This window comes from Lissotriton helveticus, chromosome 11 (assembly GCF_964261635.1).
Source record: "Lissotriton helveticus chromosome 11, aLisHel1.1, whole genome shotgun sequence".
NCBI lineage: Eukaryota > Metazoa > Chordata > Amphibia > Caudata > Salamandridae > Lissotriton > Lissotriton helveticus.
This window is the reverse complement of record NC_136072.1, coordinates 125,997,957-126,018,280: the sequence shown is the minus strand read 5'-3', so window position 1 is coordinate 126,018,280 and position 20,324 is coordinate 125,997,957. Positions and strand designations below refer to the sequence as shown.

Genomic DNA, 20,324 nt, shown 5'->3' with positions numbered 1-20,324 from the left:
TGAGCTCTATGCCACTCCCCGCTGCACTCTATGCCACTCTACTCTGCACCACTGCACTTTACACAACTGTACTCTACTACCCACCAATCTACTCTATACAACTGCATTCTAGACTCTGCTTTGTGCACTGCTGAATTCTATGCAACTGCACTCTACACTATTGCACTTTGTAACACTCTACGCCAATGCACACTACACCAGTCCGCTCTACTCTACGTCACTCCTCTCAACTCCTCTGTATGCCACTGCACTCTACTCTACTCTCTACTCTATGCCATTGTACTCTATGCCACTCTAATCTACTCTAAGCCACTGCACTCTATTCTGCAGTTAGGGTTGAGAACCACTCTAGACCACTCTACTCTATGCCACTGCACTATACGCCAATACACTCTATGCCATTCTACACTACTGCACTCTACAATACTTTACTCTGCAACACTGCACTCTAAGCCACTGAACTCTACCCCACACTTCTCTGCCCTACTGCAATCTATACTAATGCATTCTACATCACTGTACTCTATGCCACTCTACTCTGCATCACTGTACTTCATACTACTGGACTCTGCACCACTGCACTTTATTGCACTATACTCTACCTCACTCTATGCCACTCTACTCTGCAACACTCTACTCTGCACCATTATTTACCACGGCTCTCTATACCAGTCTGTTATACTGTGCATCACTGCACTCTACGTCACTGTTTTCTACGCTACTCTAATCCACTCGGCACCACTCCACTCTGGACCACTGCACTCTACTCTGCAACACTCTAATCTACGCCACCGCATTGTACGCTGCTGCATTGTATGCCGCTGAATTCTGTGCAGCTGCACTCTACGCTACTATACTCTGTAAAACTCTACCAATGCACTCTACACCAGGCCATTCTACACTATGCCGCTCCACTGTACACCATTCTACATGACTCCACTCTATGCCACTTACACAGCACTCTAGGCCACTCCCCTCTACGACACTCTACTCCACTATTTGCCATTCCACTCTGCGGCCCTCCACGCCACTCTCCTCTTCGCCACTAACTTTTAACCATGCTGAACAGCAGCACACTAGTTTACAACACGGCTAAAACCCAGTGGCAAAAGCCAATTGCTCTTGTATAGGTGAGACCTATTGGCTTTGTCAATTTTTGCTTTACTGCAAGCCATGTCCTTTAAATCAAACAGCTAGAACACAAACCAATCCCGAAAAATGAAAAAGTGCACCTAACATCAATTTGAACAATCAATAGGTTTTTTTTACATTTTTATTTCGTTGGTTTTGAATGTAAAATAAATGTGTGGATACAGCATAATGAAAAATGAAGTATTTGTATATATTGCATTTCTGTAGACACATTCCATCCTTAGTGGATCTCTCTTGTCCTGCGTGGGGCGAGGGATAGTCAGACCACCCGGCTTTTTTATTTCACAGCACTGTGCATTCTGGTAAATGCAGTTTCATGTTTTCTCCTATGAATGTATCATATTAAATATCTGCTCTTTTATACAGACTTCAATGTATATCAAATCAAACTCGCCCTTGCGTTCTTTCATCGGAAGAGGCAAATCAGAAAGGTTAAATTCGGGAAACAGGGAAAATAATTGAAAAGGGGTCTTGTAAATAAATCAGTGTCAGGAGAGGCCAGGCACCTCCTCGTGGGAGCCGCGCCTCGACTCGCCTCGAGCCCCCGGGCCCGGAGATGGTTTACACAGCCGCATCCGATCCCAGGATCCGGCTCTCCTGGCTTTGCGTCCGCCCCTCGCATCAGCATCCCCGGGAGACAGGTGTCTGCGCGTGCGGTGCGCCCTCTCCTCCGCGCGGCAGGTCCTTCCTCCCAGAGAGAGCATCCTGCCTTCGGACCCCCGAGTTTACAGACACAAAGCTGCGAAGTGATGATGCCAGGGCGGGCAGAGCGGTGAGAAGGCTCCGTCCCTGGGCATACACCCGCCGGCTCTGCAGCAGCTGCTCCGCCCGGGCTGGGAGTGGCACCTCCGCCGCCGCTGCCTTTGTGTGAGGCGGGGAGGCAGCAGCCGGCTCGGCATCCTTCTCCGGGCATCTCTTGAGGGAAATGCTTTTGTGGCTGAAGGAGGAAGAGATGTCGCACCAGGAACTGAGCCAGCGTCTGGCCACCGTGATCACACATGTCGGTAAGTCCTGCCTGCCCCTCTGGGTGTCATTTGACCACAAGGTGTGATTTTATTTGTATTTAGTTTTTATTGTATTTTGGTCATTATCTATGTGCGTTTTGATTCTATATGAATTTCAATTTAACATACAATAACATGAATCTAATCCAAATTGTCTGGATTGCTATTGGGGCTCTGTGCCCTCGTCCACCTCTTTCTGTGGTCCACAGCCCTACAGAAGTTCCCATGTAAAGGATGCAGTGTGTTGTGTGTATAGTAACACACAACATGCAGGCGACACACCCCGAGGTGGGGGAAAGTGCAGCCCACCCACATTTGTGTCAGATTAGTACATGGAGTCAAGAACATGTCAGAATTGTTTACATCGGCGCACTTGTGCGGCCATATAAGATGATATGTTTATATCTTCAGGGGGTGTGGTCTGAGCCTTGTCAGTTGCGGACTCAGCATGTCTGGCACAGGAGCGCGTGGAGGTGGTTCTGCCTCTCAGGGTGGCACGCGGCCACCAGAATGATGTCACACTTAGAGCATTCTGGCAGACGGGTGATGTCACCCTGGCAGGCGCGTGGGTAGGAACGTGACTGCTTGTGATATTTAGAGGGCTCAAGTCGGGTTACCACGTGAGTGGACGGCGTCCCCCCACTTATTTTACTGGGAGCTCGATAACTGGAGGAAATGGAGCCACACATTCACTCTTTGGCCTCTCTGGGGCGAGATCGGAGCTCATTCAGATCGCTACTCACCCGCTGGCTTCTCTGATGCAATCGCATCTAAGGGGTGAGCGAGGGGAGGCAATAAGTCTGATGGTGCAACCACCTTTCGTGACATCACTTCCTGTCGTGACGTCAGCGTCCCCCCACTTCTTTTTTTTAGGACTTGTGCCCTGGATAATTATGAGTGGCTGAGGGTCTGGGTAGAACCATCTGCTGCATGGTGTGTAGGCTCTGGAGGTCGAGGTGGTAGTAGTGTGCTGGGGGTGAATGAGGAGGGAGAGGGTTGTTTGGGAAGGGATGGAATGGCTTGGGGTCTGATTCATAGAGGTTGGAATATGGAGCGTGGAGGGTGTATTTATTCAAGATGGGGTTGGGAGAGGATGGGTAGGTTGTGGAATGGCTGGAGAGGCTTGTGGTGTGTTTATTAAAGTTTGAGAAGTTTGGGGGTGTGAGGGGTGTGTTGTTGCCAGATCAGGAGAAGATTGATTGGGTGGGTTTGCAATGACTTAAGGTGTGGTTAGTAGACTTTGAGATGTTTGGAGGGATGGCTGGAGTATTGGTGCAAGAAGACGAGAGGATGGATAGATAGTGATTTATTTGGGAAGGATTGTAACAGTTTGAGGTGTGATTAGCAGATCTTGGGGGTGTTTGTGGGTGTGACAGGTGTAGTTTTGCCAGGTGAGGGAAGAGGGAAGAAATGTGATTTAGTTGGAAAGGATTGTAGTGTCTTGAGGTATGATTAGCAGATCTTGGGATGTTTGTGGGTGTGACAGGTACAGTGTTGCCAGATGACCAGATGATGGATGGATAGTGGTTTAGTTGGAAAGGATTGTAATGGTTTGAGGTGTGGTTAGCAGATCTTGGGATGTTTGTGGGTGTGACAGGTGCAGTGTTGCCAGTTGAGCAGATGATGGAAGGGTAGTGGTTTCGTTGGAAAGGATTATAATGGCTTGAGGTGTGATTAGCAGATCTTGGGATGTTTGTGGGTGTGACTGGTGTATTGTGACCAGATGACCAGATGATAAATGGGTAGTGGTTTAGTCATTAAGAATGTAAACGGTTTGTGGTATGATTAATAGATCTTGGGATATTTGGGGGCATGAAGCATGTGTTGTTGAGAAATGGGTAGAAGATACATGGGTAGTGGTTTGGTTGGTAAGAACTGGAAGGGTTTGATATGGAGTCAACAAATCTTGGGATGTTTGGGGGCATGTTTAGTGTATTGTTATGAAAGGATGGATTGATAGAGGTTAGGGTGGGAAGGATTGGAATGGGTTGAGGAGTGGTCAGTAAACCTTGCAATGTTTGGGTGCCTGAAAAGTGCATTTTCGCTGGATGAGAAAAGGATTGAGGGGGAGAGGTTAGGTAGGTAAGGATTCGAATTCCTGGAGGTGTGGTCCCCAGAGTTTTGGGTGTGCGAGGGTTTACCATTGCAAGATTGGGAAAGTTAGGAAGGAACAAGGTGAATTCAGAAAGGTTGATGTCATCTTGTGTGGATTCGGTTGTCTGAGTTCAGATGACAGTGTTAGGATGAAAGCAGCGTGATTTGTAGTGGTTAGCTTGGGTTGGAAGCAGACGGCACATGCTGGAGAGCGAGCTCAAAACACTTGACGCTAGTATAAATTGGTCTAGATGAGCAAAGATGGTTTGTTCAGAAGTGGTCGTGTTAACAGATGTAGGTCAAGAGAGATTATGAAGATGGGGCAAAGTTTGTAGATGTGGTTTTGCTACTGGATGGAAAAGGTTTTGGTCTTCCAGTAGTGGGTTAGGTGGTAGTTAGGATCCGAGGGAGTAGTATGAAAGGGTATGACATAACTGCAAGTTGCTATGTTATTACATAGATGTCCTCATTGAACCAGGAGGACTGGATCAATAAGAGATATTTAGAATATCAACTAGCTATATACAGGAGTCCCAGTTAGGTTCACTGTATTTCACATTTATTTTCTGTTAATATCCTGAAGTTTGATATGGCTGCAGTCTTCTTCCGCCAGCACTTGGAGCCCCTTTTATCGTATGCTATGTTAGATATTTGTAAAGCGCGATGTATAGCATTGCTTATTAAGGCAGGTGGGACGCCATCCTGTTTTGTTTCGATGGCATGCATTTGTTGGTCGATGGGCCACTAATGGGTTTCAAGAGAGGCCATATATGTCATGCTTATTGAATTGTGGTCAAATGACCTGCATCAAAGTTGTTTATAGAAATAGCAATGTTCTCCATGCTTTCTAGAAAGTCAGGTGATTGATTATTTCGCGAATGGTGCTTCGGAGTCCTCTAAGGAGGCTGTCGATGCTGAGAACGAGCATGCTTCTTAACATGACTTCCTTCCTTTGGGAAATAAAAACACTGTTTTGTAATGGGTTCTTCTATTCTGCACATTCACAGGACCATAGGGACTATTGCGTTCAAAATGAAACCCATTATACCAGTAGATGTTAGCCATTTGACTTCTGTGGCTCCCCACTGTATCGCTAGTGTAAGCCGGGTACCCCAGCCTAACCAAACTTCTACTTTTTCAACCTCAAAACAATATTCAAAAATACAGAAACAAATGTACATCAACCACATACACAAATGATGAAATATTTTATTTAATTCACAAACAAAAATATATATTAAAAAATCAAACTTTTAATTGGAAGCTGGTGGTTTTATTTCCAAAAGACAAAGCGATTTACAAGACTCTAGTATGTTAATCTTTCTTTTTCGCTCCCAATGCATCCTCTCTTTTTGTCGCACACATCAGTGCTTTAATAGAGTTCACAAAATCATCCAGCGTCCATATTAGATTATGATTGCTGGACATGACTGCTCCCACGAATGAAACAACTTCATTTGTAGCCTCTAATTTCGAATTCCTACACATTTATAGGGTGGTTTAAACATTTTAATTTAGCATTTTGCTCATATACTTCATTAATCTGCTAAAAATAACCGATGTCAGATCCACACTACCTACTGTGTACTGATTTGTGTAATTAGTTATGTGGCCAATGCCATAATATATAAATTTCCGAAGTACGTAAGACGTGTCTCGGGGGCTAGGGATCTGTGGGGTACTAAGAAGTTTGAATGGTGGAAATTAAAGGGAAACCTATGAAGGGAACCTGTCAAAAGAAGGTTGCTGTATGAAGGATGAAAAGTTTGTAAACTGTAAATTGAAAAGGGACGCGCTCTACGTAAAAAAACACTATGAGACCTATATTCAGTGTTTAATTTATATATAAAAAGTTCACGGTCTATACTATCTCCGAGGAGCTTAACAGGGCGTAGTTTGTAAAAGAATGAGTGCCGGGGCTCTCATCAGGAGGTCGCTGCAGCTTGCACCACAAATTGCTCCTGCCAGCGCTGCCAATGACAGTACAAACACAGCTACTAACTTCACACTCTTACAAGTGTGACAATTCATACCATTCCGGGCCCTGGAAGCTATAAGAATGGCCTGGGAGGCGGGTATTAGTCATTGTAAATGTAAATTGAACTAATAAACGGCTGTTGTTGTGCTCATACCTAAATTAGCCAGCCAGCGCCACCATGTGGCAGACTGTCATAAGCTTCAGTGCTGGCAATTACGTACCGGTGCCGAGCACCAGAAACCACTCGCTCAAATTAAGCTCTGGCTTGCCACTTGCACTGTCAAATGCCAGGGTTTCCAAGTAAATAGGTTGCTTCCTGGTCTTGATTTCTCTTCCCGTCTCTTTCTTTAGCCACCCTACATTTTCTGTCTCTTTATCTCATTTTAGAAGACTTTATCATCCCTGCTTTTTCCTTTTGTCGCTGTTTGTCTGTCTTTCTCTTCCTCTTTGTAGCTCCATTTTTGGCTCTTTTTCTGGCTGTAAGTCACTCTGATGGTGAAAAAACATCATTGTCTCCAAAAATGAGTCTGTTCACACCCTGCATTCCCTGGCCCAATTTAAGCCACATCTTTGTAAATAGATAGGTGGAATTTATTTAATTAAATCACATGCATTTTGAACTTTTTGCTTTTGTTCGATTATTTATATTAAAATGTAGCTCTCCTTGGGTTTGATGGAATAAGATAGAATATCTATTCTGTTTAGAGTTATTTAAACATTTTAAAACTAAAACACATTGATTTGGAAGAACCTGTTGATTCAAATGGGAAGTTAGTGTGCCCTTTTTTTGTGCATGCACAGCCTCTCTTGAATATTATGTTGCAAGGTGTGAAATGAGCAGAGGGCGAGGCTGTGTTCTAGGGGAAGGAGCACAGAAGAGGCTTAGGCTGAAGTTGAGAACAGGTTTTTGCACATTTGATAGTATCATGGTAGAAAAAAAGTGGAAATGCTGCATGCAAAATCAGATCCAAATTTAACAAAGTCTTAATAACTTGTTTTTTTAAGTCTGGCATAGCGCATCTGCTGTTGACATATTGTTACTAAGCGATACAAAAGGGGATGATGGACGGAGCGTTTGAGCAAATCAAACACTCACCCCCAGTCAACTGATCTGGGTTTAATCCATCACCATTCTTTAGCTCACTCGGCCACCCCAGTTCAGACATATTGTTACTAGTTCTTCAAAATATACCCAAGTACCTGGAAAGAGATCTTTGGCTTCACTCGGAGGATCATCTTCCACACTCACCTCATGCTATTGGCTGTTTAGTGCATCATTCCGCCTTCAGTTGAAGTGCATGAGGAACTATTTTATATCTAAAAAAACACACAATCATCACACAGTTTCTTGCATTCAATGTTTTACCTCCTTTCGGCTTTGTACACAAAAAACATACATTTCTTGCTTCTTTATTTCTTAGCCTTGTCAAAGACAGTGGGGTGGGGGGGGAGTAGGACCAGCATTTGTGCGTGGAACACATGTAGACATCACTAGTGAATGCCTATGTTTACTTGCATTGCTGTATAAAGGCAGAACTATTGACTTTGCCAGTACTAGTTGATGTAGCGGTTCATTCCTTATTTCTGCTGATTCAAAGCACTGTAACTAACACATGCTATAATTATCCAGTTTAAGGAAGGATGGACATCTGAGTTGGCCCTGCTGGGAATTGAAAGTATGACCTGGAGATCACTGCATGTTTAAGTTGTGGTAACTAAACTCACTGAACGACCCTGCCTGCTTTATGGATCAGGAATAGGATTCTGCATGCGGAGCGTTTCACCTTTTCATGTGTGAGTCTAATACTTAAGTGCCATTTAACAGCCGCCCTGCCAAGTACCACGCATCATGCGTTAGACTAAAGCATTTTAATGTGGTGGTTCGCATCACTGCATTAAAATGCACAAATCACGCATTTTTAGCACCTTGATCACCTGCGCGCTGCAAGCAAGTAGAGTGACTGCGGCCGTCAGAGCAGAGCTGACTGCATTTATAGCAGCGTCGCGTCCAAGTGCTTCCTGCAGCAGGGCAATTCTGACAGAAGCATGATTGTGAGCAGTCTTGGAGTCGGCCCCCGGAGCCTCTGCGCGACCTGCCCTCTGCAGTCACTCTGCCACTTCATGTGACATCCTCAGTGGCGTAACACAGGCCCCCGCAGACCCTGCGGTGCGGGGGGCCCCCAAACTCCAGGGGCCCCCCTTAGCACAGTACTCTGGCCAAGAACTCCTGATTGATTCTGGAGGGGACCCCTCGATGTACTTTGCAGGGGGCCCCCTCAAGTTTCGTTACGCCACTGGACGTCCTGAGAGAAGCGGTAGAATTTAAACGCCTGAAGATGCATGATAAGCTGCAATGCTACTTCTGATCTCAGGCTCACTCTCCTAATGCCAATTAGGGAGAAAATGTGACATTTAAAGGCCAATCTGGGATGTCTCATGTTGTTGTGTTTTGCGCACTGAATGCTCTCTGCTATTTGTGCCTGCAGTTGTTCTTGATGGAGGTTGAGCAGACCAAACTCTGACGTCGTAGACTGTAATTGGATGCAGTGGCTGCTTGCTTGTTCCGAGTGTGGTAGGGCACAAAAAAATTCACTTACCTTTGCAGCGCGACGTCCTCCTCCCTCGGGTGTCTTCCAGGAACCTCCCGATGTAGGAAACTGCACTACCCAATCCTGGCTCTGCTCTCACAGCATGAAATCAGCACCGGAATTGGATAGCGCAGGCTCTCCCAGCGCTCCTAAGAGCACTGGAGACCTATGGGTTTTCTAACCAAGCTATCTAAGACAGCTAGGTTAGAGAACTTTAAAATGTGCATGTCTGGCTGGCCGTCCCAAGACTGCCGGCCAAAGAGACATGCACATTTTAAAGCACACCGCTCCCTGCTGCTGTCACTCGGCAGTGCTGGCCCGAGTAGGAGGGACCGTCCGCAGGGGCAGCGGCGGTCCCTCCATGCAGATTAGGATGTGACCGCCAGGGTGGCGGTCACATCCTCTATTTTTAACATTGCGGCGGGTGCAGCTTTAAGCTGCACCCGCCATAATGTTAAAAATGCATGCACGGCATTTGCGTGCACAAAGCGGCAGGCACCGCGCGGTGCCTGCCGCTTTGTTCACGCAAATGCAGGGGGGTACCATAGGTACCCTCCATGTGCACCCCCCACCCCCCTTCACCCAGGGGGCCCGCAACGGGCCCCCGAAGCGAAGGTCTGTATGCTTTTCCACAGCGGAAAAGCCGCAGTGGAAAAGCATATTTTCTACTCCATCATAATATGGCTGGCGGTGTCTGATAGACACCGCCAGCCATGTTAATGCTTTTCGGCCGCGGTCGGAAGGTGACCGCGGCGGAAAAGCGGCGGACAGATTCAAAGACCCACCAGCCATCCTAATTTGGCGGGGGGTCTTTAAAGCATCCGCGGCGGTTTTCCCGCATCCACCGGGCCGGCGGTGGCTTCCGCCGGCCCGGAGGATGCGGGAAATCCGCGATCCTAATGAGCCCCATAGTGCAGGACTGGTTGCTAAAAAATAAAATGGTAATAAATAAACATTATTACCATTTTATTTTTCATCTCTGGGGCATGAGGGGCGACGCTCCTCCGCTCAAATGGAGGACCCACCCGTGATTGGATGGTATGTGCCCATGTGTGCAGCGCATGCTGCTGACTCCCCACCAGGCTTCACAGCAGGGCCGGAGTGGCTGTAGAGGGCACCGGGCATTTCCCCGGTGGGCCGCCAGGGTGGGGGCCGTTTTTGTACAGTGCTGTTTTAGCAGCGTAGCTGCAATATCGATCCCTGTAACAAAATCGTCCGAAACCGGTCCTGGCAAACAGCTAGGCCGCACCCCCAAACCCCGGGGCGGCCGGGCGCGCACTTTGCCAGGGACGGTTTTGGTTCCCAGTCCGGCCCTCCTTCACAGTGTCGGAGTGAAAAGCAGCGTACAGAGCGCCTGGGATAATCCCCTTGGCTGAATTCGGAGTATGCTACCATGAAAACGGTAAAGCACACCAAATAATTAAAGACAGGTTGGAACAGTAATTAACTTGTTTTCCATGCTGCTGCTGAAGCCTGTGACCTGCTAAGCAGCTGGTGACCCGAATTTGCATTTCCTATTATTAACTCCTTTCAAAATCCAAGATTTGTCTAACATTTCGAATACTGTCACAACATGAAAATTCACTTTATGATATTACACTTATTTTTTCAATCACACTGGTTACTCTTTGTGCAATATGACACGATTGGCTGAGATTTAAATACATACAATTTAGGCCACGAACTTCAGTCACCGTTGTGCACATAAAGTATCTGAGAAGACTAACGTTAATGTCTGTCCCTCTTCCACTGCTGCAGCTGTAGCAAGTAGGTGTGTCACGGTTGGCTGTGTCATGTAAACTTTCAATCGATGTGGCATTAGGCTGTGTATTTTATCTCATTGCCATAAACTGCGTACTATGTCTGCAATGTGGAAAATGGCCCACACTTTAGAACTTATTTTTATAGAGTGATTTGTAGCTGTCACCTTCTGTTTCTAAGTGCTGTAGATTTCTTCTCAAACTGTCACCCCATGCCTCAATTATTCCATCATAAATCAGTGCTTAATTTGAGCCGGTGCTTTCTGGTGCTCAGCACCAGCACTTAATTGGTTTCCGGTACTTGGCACCAGCACCTGCCTGTTCTAACTATGGTGATGACAGTTTACCACATGGTGGCGCTGCTCATCTAATTTAGAGATGAGCAGAACAACCATTGTTTAGGAATACAATATACATTAAAATAGTGCTAATACCTGCTTCCCCAGCCATTCCTTTAGCTTTGGGGACCTGGAACAATCTGAACTGTCGCATTTCCATGCGGTAGAGATGGTCAGTAGTTGTTTTGGCAGCAATGACAAGGGCGATGTGTGGTGCAAGCCTCAGTGGCCTCCTGGTCAGAGCCCTGGCACTTAATATTTTACAAATTAAGCATGGCATAAAGTAAATACTTTTCCACTGCTTCTGAGGCCAAACAAAAATGTTCAGTATGATAAACACTTCGGGTGTGTTGCAGCTGTTTTAAGACTGCTCATAGATCTTAACAGCGCAAACAACAAGTTATTTGTGAAACTGAACTAGTTAGATTGACATGACTGCTTTGCTCCACTCATGAAAAAGTGTCACGAACAGTCTCCGGTAAGTGGCTTACCATTTCTGGAGCATTGCCGCATTTTTAAGATATCTTCTTAGAGTTTCTCATTGCTCTAATAGGTGTAATTTGTGATATTTATATGTTTCCCTCATCTTCATTGCTTGATTTTGCTCGTGTGAAAGTGTCACTCATTATCGTTGAAGTGTCACTCATAATTACACTGAAATTATTAAAATGTCACACATAACAATCTGAAAACGTCTGCAGCTATGTAACAGGTGTACTAAGATAGTAAGGCCCAGCCTCAGAATTATAACCTGCAACACCTTACCCACACTTGCACTTCTAAACATTCACCTACAAGTAATAGGTGCCAGTGATGTGGGAAGTTCGAAGTAGAGTGGAACGCCCCTATCTTTACAGTAGGTGCTGCGGAATGAAAGAGACACAAGTAAAAATACTTCACAAACTCTCTCCCCGTACACATCCAGAGTTTCTCCTATGCCAATGCTTCTACACGTGTGCTAGGCTAGGGAAAACAAGATTCAAACAGGGAGGTTGTAAAAATGTTTACACTTTCATTGCATACACATCATGGATTTGTGAGAGGTATAAAGTAGTTGGTTATGTATGCAGAGATTTCCCCATTTCTTTTTGTGATCCGGGTCACAAATGTTAGACGGTTGACACTGTGACTATTTACATTTGATGAGACATAGTGGAGAAATGTTAGGCAAGCACTGACTGACGGCTTAAGAAGATAGTTGGCAGACGATGTGGGTTGAAGAGAACAGGGTAACTCGAGGAGGACAGGAGAGTTTGGGCTCATTGGTTAATAGGGCTGAGCAGTGCTTAATTTGTGCCAGTGGTTTCCGGTGCTCAGCACCAGCACTTAATTGTCAGCACCTGCTCTGTTGACAGTCAACAACATGGCAGTGCTGTCTTTTTAATTTCGAGAGGAGCACAAAAAACATGTTTATTAAATCAATACGTACTGAAAATGATTAAGACTAAACTCTGATGACATTATTATAGCTTTGTGTGGCCTGAAATAGACTGAAGTGTCACACTTGTAGAAGTGCGATGAATAGGTGTTATGTTCGTACTGTCATTTGAAGTGCTAGCAGGGTATGGGTGGTATAGGCTGCAGTGGCCTTCCTAAAAGGGTGCCGGCACTTAGGGGCCGATTATGATGGCGGACGGACCTGAGTCCGTCCGCCACCATAGAGAAGGAGGGACCGTCCGCAGGGGCAGCGGCGGTCCCTCCGTGCAAATTAGGATGTGACCGCCACCCTGGCGGTCACATCCTGTATTTTTATCATTGCGGCGGGTGCTGCTTGAAGCAGCACCCGCCGCAATGATAAAAAAGTAAGTTGTGCATTTGCATGCACAAAGCGGCAGGCACCTCGCGGTGCCTGCCGCTTTGTGCAGGCAAATGCAGGGGGGTACCATAGGTACCCCCCATGTGCACCCCCCACCCCCCCTTCACCCCTGGGGGCCCGCAACGGGCCCCCAAACACAAATCCGTATGCCTTTACACGGCGGAAATGCCGCAGTGTAAAGGCATCTTTCCGCAGTCATCCTAATATGGCTGGCGGTGTCTGATAGACACCGCCAGCCATGTTAATGCTTTTCCGCCGCGGGCGGAATCCGCCCGCGGCGGAAAAGCGGCAGACAGTTAGTAAGACCCACCAGCCATCCTAATATGGCGGTGGGTCTTGCAAGGCTCCCCGGCGGATTTCCCGCATCCGCCGGGCCGGCGGTGGCTTCCGCCGGCCCGGTGGATGCGGGAAATCCGCAATTGTAATCGGCCCCTTTATTTTTTACAAATTAAGCACTGGGGCTGGGACGATGCGCTGAGTGTTTCTGGATTTTTCTCATGAGTTGGGTTGACTGTAGGTAGTAAATTGGTTGGGGCCAAGGGCTGGCTCGGGTATTGGGGAAGATTTCATTTGTAACTTTAGTATGGTAATGAATTGCTTTTGCATTAGTAAAGATTGAGTTGGGTGGGTTGGCAGCAGTGTGGCTGATCTTAGGTTGTGAGGTTGCGGGCAGTAGGTTGTGGGGCACTGAAGCGGAAAATTGAAGTGGTTACTCTGCAGCAAGGAATTGTGGAACAGTGTAGGAAGGGAACAGGTTGTCTTGACAAACAATCTGTCACAGGAGTTTTGGAAGTCTTCCCGATCAGGGAGTGAGTTTTGGTGATGTTTGGGTTTGGACTTGTGGAAGGTTGTTGTGAAAGAGAATCGATTGGTGGGGCATGCAGGGACGTAGCTGGGCCAGTAAGATTGGAGGTTGAGGTTGTGAGCTTCAGATTTCCCAACAATCATGCTGGCATATAATGTTAAAATACATTATACGACAAGCAGGGCGCACAAGAGGGGCTAAGGGAGCAGTGGAAAGGGAGACAAATGCGGATTGGTAGGGGCATTAAGTGAGAGAAAACACAATATTTTGTAAAATAACCAACATTTTTGAAGTCTCTCAAAACCAAGAGAGAGAGTGTGTGTGTGTGTCTGTGTGTAGGTAAACATTGCTGGTGAAATCTGACAGACACCTCACCATATCCGACCCAAAGCACCTGTACCCAACTATTAAGCAAAACTACATTTAATAGGAGGGGTTGAAACACCCCAAACAACCCCTCCCCCCTACCATCCCCCCAAAAGTTACGCCCCTTGAGGCTTGGACTATGGGGAAGATTTACAATCCAAATCAAGGGAAAGTGGCTAGAGGCGCATTTCCCGCTCATAGAGGAGTGGGGAGGTCCAGCATAGAAGATGCCTCAACAAGAGCAATACAAAAAGGATTTCTATGCTGTTCCTCTCTAAAAACCAAAGCTGTTTGGAGACGCCAAGTGGCTGGATCTCACTGTTCCCTAGAAAGGGCAATAGTTGAGATCCATGTGTTGGATCATAATGCCCTTACACACCCTTTCAGATGTCATGCTTCATCATCTGGGCTGTTCCTCATTGGGGCGGCGGTGCAATCCCCAATGGGCTCCCTAAAAAGGGGCTCTTTGTCGGAGATCTTCTATCCAACTCCCATTTGGTGAAGTGCGGGTGTGGGGCCGTTGTAGTGTAGATGCTGTGATGTGAAGTAAAATAGGACTGGGAGTACCTAGAACGACCAAACTTTATTCTGGGGGTCTCCTGTCCTAATTAAAATCAGTATAACAAGGCGCTGTCACGACTAGTTTTTGTGCCTATGTGTCCTTGTTAAAGTGTGTGGGTCAACATGTTTCTCGCTAATGGTATATTAACCCTGTGATTCTTCAGGACCTACAAAAATGTATAAAAGGTAAACAAAGTTTGAGCACATCAGGGATAACACTTTCACCCCAGGTCTTCCTTTAACCTGCCTGGATCTACTCTCTGTGGTCCTCAGGCTTCAACAGTGCCCGGTGGAGCCTGATACACAGATCTGCTCCTGTGTGAGCAAGGGTTGTTGCTCAGTGTGGGCGTCCTCCGATCTGCCCTCCTCCACCGGGTCCGGGAGATTTCGAGGGAACAGTGAGATCCAGCCACTTGGCGTCTACAAACTGCAGATTTACAAGCCCCTTGCGCTACTTTTGCGTCACTTTTCCATGTTAAAAGTGATGCAAAAGTGGCGCAAGGGGCTTGTAAATCTGCCTCTATATGTCACTTTTGCGTCACTTTTCCATGTTAAAAGTGATGCAAAAGTGGCGCAAGGGGCTTGTAAATCTGCCTCTATATGTCACTTTTGCGTCACTTTTCCATGTTAAAAGTGATGCAAAAGTGGTGCAAGGGGCTTGTAAATCTGCCTCTATATGTTTAATTGTTGGAGTTGAAAGTAGTCGAGGTTGGTGAGCTTCACAAGGGTATCCTGGTGTAAAATGGAGTTGTGATTCTTTAAAATGTACTACCCAGAGATACAAGATCGGTCGGATTGATTATTTTTGTCAGTCATTTACTCAAATATCTGAGTATTGTGCTTGTCAGCAGCTAGTTGTATTTTTGATTTGGATATGAGCGTGCAATCTGTGACATTTCTACTCAAAAATGGAACCGAAATTCGCGTTCACAACTTCTTCAGTTTGTGAAACTAATGTTATCTTTACACTGCAGCAACTTGGAACTTGCAGGGTTAGAAAAAGCATAGGTACGGGGGGGGGGGACTTGCAATCTGCCTGGGAGTTCTGAGAACTGAGAAACAGATGTCAATGTCTGCAGACCCCGGACATACAAGTCCGAGTACTTACACAAACGATTGCATACATTTCCTAAGGATTCAATGCAGTGGTTTCAAACACACACATGCTTTTTCAATCACTGGTACTTTGCACAGTCTTTCATTCACAACTGTGGCACTCAACTCCTAGGAAACCAGATGTGTGGTTGCTTTTTGCTTCTGTCGAATAAATCATGATCTTCTTGTGGTCTGCAAACGAAACTTTATTTCCATTTTCTCATAATTTAATTAAAATGAAGTATTTTTCTAGAGTGTGTGTACAAAACAGCCAAGAAGCAATCAAAGGGCACTAAAATCAGCCTGTATTGTCGAAGGAAGATATCTCACCCAAATTAATACACTGTCAGCAGACGGGCTCTATCGAGGGCAATTTTGGCCACTCTAACATTAAATCTCCCCAAGCTGTAATTAATGTGAATAAGATTTGCGGCACCCTATAAAAGGAAAAACGCGTTCTGAAGCATCTGAATTTGTTATTTCTAAGCAGAACCCTTGAAAGATTTAGGGGCCGATTAGGATGGCGGACGGACCTGCGTCCGTCTGCCACCCCAGAGGTGGAGGATCCGTCCGCAGGGGCAGCGGCGGTCCCTCCGTGCAAATTAGGATGTGACCGCCGCCCTGGCGGTCACATCCTGTATATTTAACATTGCAGCGGGTGCTGCTTGAAGCAGCACCCGCCGCAATGTTAAAACTGCATGTTTTACATTTACATGCACAAAGCGGCAGGCACCGCGCGGTGCCTGCCGCTTTGTGCATGTAAATGTTGGGGGGTACCATAGGTACCCCCCATGTGCACCCCCCACCCCCTAACACCCTGGGGGCCCGCAACGGGCCCCCAAAGTCCACATGTTTTTCCACGGCGGAAAAGCAGTGCGGAAAAGCATGTGTCCGTGCACATCCTAATTTGGCTGATGGTGTCTTGCAGACACTGTTACCAAATAGCCCTCCCCACCCCGCGGATCAGCGGCGGACGAACCAGCCGTCCGCCGCTGGTTTTACCGCCATCCTAATCTGGCGGTGGGTGTTGTCTGTGGCCGCGGCGGTTAATCTGCATCCTCCGGGCCGGCGGTGGCTTCCGCCGGCCCGGGGGATGCGGATTAACCGCCAATCTAATCGGCCTCTTAGTTTCCACAATTTCTACAAAGCTTATTCATTTTATTTTGGTGCTCCAGCATTACGTTGAGTAAGTGAACTGAGATTAAAATCACATTATCTGGACTTCCAGGCTCTCTTTTTCTGTGTTTCCATCATATGCCATGTACTCTGCTCCATTCAGTGTTGGTTGGTGAACATTGCTGGCATGTTGGACTCCTATACTTATTTACAGTGCTTGAAATGGAAAAATAGAAGTGCAGGTACTCTATACCAGAATACCTGCTTGTTTCTGAGAAGTGCTGGTACTCTCCCTCTCAAAATAAAAAAGTGCTGGTACTCCCTACCGGACAGTACCGGCCCATTTAAAGCACTGCCTATTTATGCATTTTACCACCAATAATGCCACAGTGACGCCGCTGTCACCATCTTACGATGCTGGTGCTTACGACGGCGCGGGGCCTCCGTCTTAAAACCCAAGACACTTCCAAGTTTCCCCACGTTCTCAAGAAATAAACATCCTGTTCATAAAAAGAGAGAACATACTATTTGTAAAAGTAAACAAGAAAACCGATTTATCATTTATTGTGATCAAATGAGTCACATAACATATAAATCAATGAGTTCCTAATGTAAATAGCAACATTATAATACATACAATACGTTACTTTAACACATTAAAACAATTAAACACATTCCTCTGTAAACCAGCTGGGGAAAGGCATTTCCATTAGGTGTATTAATCTAAAATTAACAAATAGAAGTGAGATAGTAGTGAAAATTATATGGGAACAATTCAATACCCATGTTGAAGCAGTGTAAGCAGTATTTATACATGTATTTATCAATATTCCAATTTCAAAATCTATTCCAATATTCCAAAGAGCAAACACCTCCTGGAGACACCTGTGTGCTGGACAGTAAGAGCAAAGCAATAGGTGCAAACACTAAAAACCCCTCTAATAAAACAGGTTTAGAGGGCACAGAGTTTCCAGCAAGTGCAAATAAGACCTGAAAAATTCCCAAAAACTGGAAATTCTTTTTTTTGTGCTAAATTCAGGAACGATCCAAGTGGTACAGCGACTAGGGAAATGTTTTTTTCCAGATCCCACACATTTCTAGAAAAGGGCGGACTCCGGGGTCTAGATTGCCTGAGCACTTGGATTTCTTGCATCATAGGCTCTAGAAATGTTCCACTTTTTCTGCTAAATAAACAGGAGCATGTAGGTGCAGTGCCTTATATGTCATTCTTACAGACAGACTGGGAAGCCTTGAGCAGCCCGGTGAGATGTCTTAAGATGCCCATTAGGACATCCTTCACATTCAATGCACACTGTGAATATAAGCTGTACAGAGTTCTCTGTGTTTATTTGGTATGTAACGTTTACAACGCAATTTTTACAACGCACTACCATTACAACAAAACTTTTACAACGCAAAATCCATTACAACGCATGCATTTACAACGCAGTCATTATAACGCATGACACTACAACGCACACCACTACAACGCATACCATTACAACGCAGTCATTACAACACATACCATTACAACGCATAACTTACCATCCAATACTTACCCTACTGTTGCACCCCCTGGAGTTAGAATAGTAATTTTAACCCCTACACTATCCAACACTTACCCTACTGTTGCACCCCCTGGAGTTAGAATAGTAATTTTAACCCCTACACTATCCAACACTTACCTTATATGCAAAGTAGTGTAATGCGTTGTAATGGTATGCGTTGTAAATGTACTATGCGTTGTAGTGGAATGCGTTGTAAAGATAGTTTTAAAGTATCCGTTGTAATGGTATGCGTTGTAATAGTGTGCGTTGTAATGGATGTTGCGGTGTAAAAAATGCGTTGTAATGGTATGCGTTGTAAAAGTGTGCGTTGTAACGTCATACATCCGTTTATTTACATGATGACGTAGAGGGAGGAACCATGCAGCACATATTAAGTTACATATATATATATATATATATATATATATATATATATATATATATATATATATATGTATGTAGTTTTTTTTTTAAGCATGTGGTGATTAAGTGATTTGCCCATATTCATTAGATGTTGAGCCATACCTGGTTCCCCAGTTCCAGAGTTGGCAGCTCTAGCATCTTGGCCACATCTCCTCCCTGGATCTAAATCTGGGAAATTGGACACAAACCTTTAGAGCAACTGACTGACCTCTCATTAGCCAGCGTAAGCAATTGGCTAGCCTATCCCTAGTCAGGCAGAACATTTGACGCAATAGTCTATCCTTCAGGTGCAGCCACTGGAGCGCTCTCATGAGAGGTGGGATTTGATATAAATTCAGAGCCCGAAATACGCTTGGCTAAAATAGGCAGTACCACTCCCAAGGCTGCAAGAGATGATATTTCTGAATAATTCTACTGCTTTCTGCCTTTTAGGATCTCTTCTTAGTTAATCAATATCTATATGAAAGCAAGCAACAGAATCAATCATTGTTATTGATCAAATCTTTAAAACCAGCAGTATGAAAAGAGTATTATGCTTGCCTGTGCTTCGATTGACTTGTATCAAACTGCGTCACCAAGAAACTACTTACTCAACTGATGATAAGATTTGTCGCTGCTTGAAAATTTCCACCTCATTTACAGTCCGCTACATTTAACAAAGGGATCTCAGGTGTCTCGAAAGCTGCTGTAATATTCCTTCTTGGTTCTTCGATAGTCGACTACAGCAAAGGTCCCACTTCCTGCTGGTTACAGATTGCTTCTTTTCACTTCTTTTCCAACACCCCCCCACCAATGACCAGATTAATAATTGTAATTCTTTCTTATTTTTTTAGTAGGTAGCATGCTTGGGCGTAGGCACTTCTGAGGACAAAATGCAATTTAATTTAAGGACTGAGACCCCAAACAAACAGACATCCATTTAGGTTGCCACCTCTCCGCAGGCTTACCACGACATCCATGATCCAGAGTATGTTTAGATAGGAGTAAATGTAACCCTGGCATTCTTCAAATTCAGTATCTCCAATGCACTACCCTATATCTCACCCTATACCTCTCTCAATACATCCTCTACCTCCACTCTCTGACTCCTCCCAAACCTGATTCTATTACTATGATCCCCTAAGAAACCCTTTCTAGACTCTTCCCTTCTCCTTCCCTCCTTGCATCTTCTCAAACCTCTTTTACTATTCAGATCTCCCAAACCCTTCCCCCTGACTCTTCTCTCTCCCCCTATACTCATTCCAAACCTCCTCCTACTGCTATGATCTCCAAATAAACATGCTATATACATACAATTACAAATATAAACCCGGCTCATCTTTTGCCAACAATGGGACAAGGGCGGAGTAGTGTGCTACTCGCCGGAAAGCACTTTGATGCATCATCAGGAGTACCAAGTGCTAAATAAATGCAAACCTGTCCCTCTTCTAGCCCTCCACTAATATTTTTCAAACCGAATAACAGTATCAAATATCCACTGCTCAAATTTCCTTATTCCCTATACTAATTCACCACTAATCCTTTTTGGGTTCCGGAGTAGTTTGCCACTTGCCAAAAAGCACTTTGCTGCCTCGGCAGAACTAGTAAGCGCTATATAAATGCAATTACAATCACCAACCCGGTCATCTTTTACCAACAATAGGGCAAGGGCATAGTCAACAAGCCAATGAAAAGATTAGAG

General features: G+C 45.4%; 1 protein-coding gene across 2 annotated transcripts in view; it reads left to right on the top strand.

The window, feature by feature from the left end:
• Positions 1 to 2,077: 2,077 nt before the first annotated feature.
• The window catches only part of MCF2L2 (MCF.2 cell line derived transforming sequence-like 2), a 2,082,183-nt gene continuing 2,063,936 nt past the window's right edge, over positions 2,078 to 20,324 (top strand). The window contains exon 1 of one of the 2 annotated variants that reach the window (XM_078665987.1): positions 2,078 to 2,156. In XM_078665987.1, the coding sequence (XP_078522113.1) occupies positions 2,078 to 2,156 (79 nt within the window). The remainder of the gene's footprint in view (positions 2,157 to 20,324) is intronic. The other variant, XM_078665986.1, reaches the window with a different exon arrangement.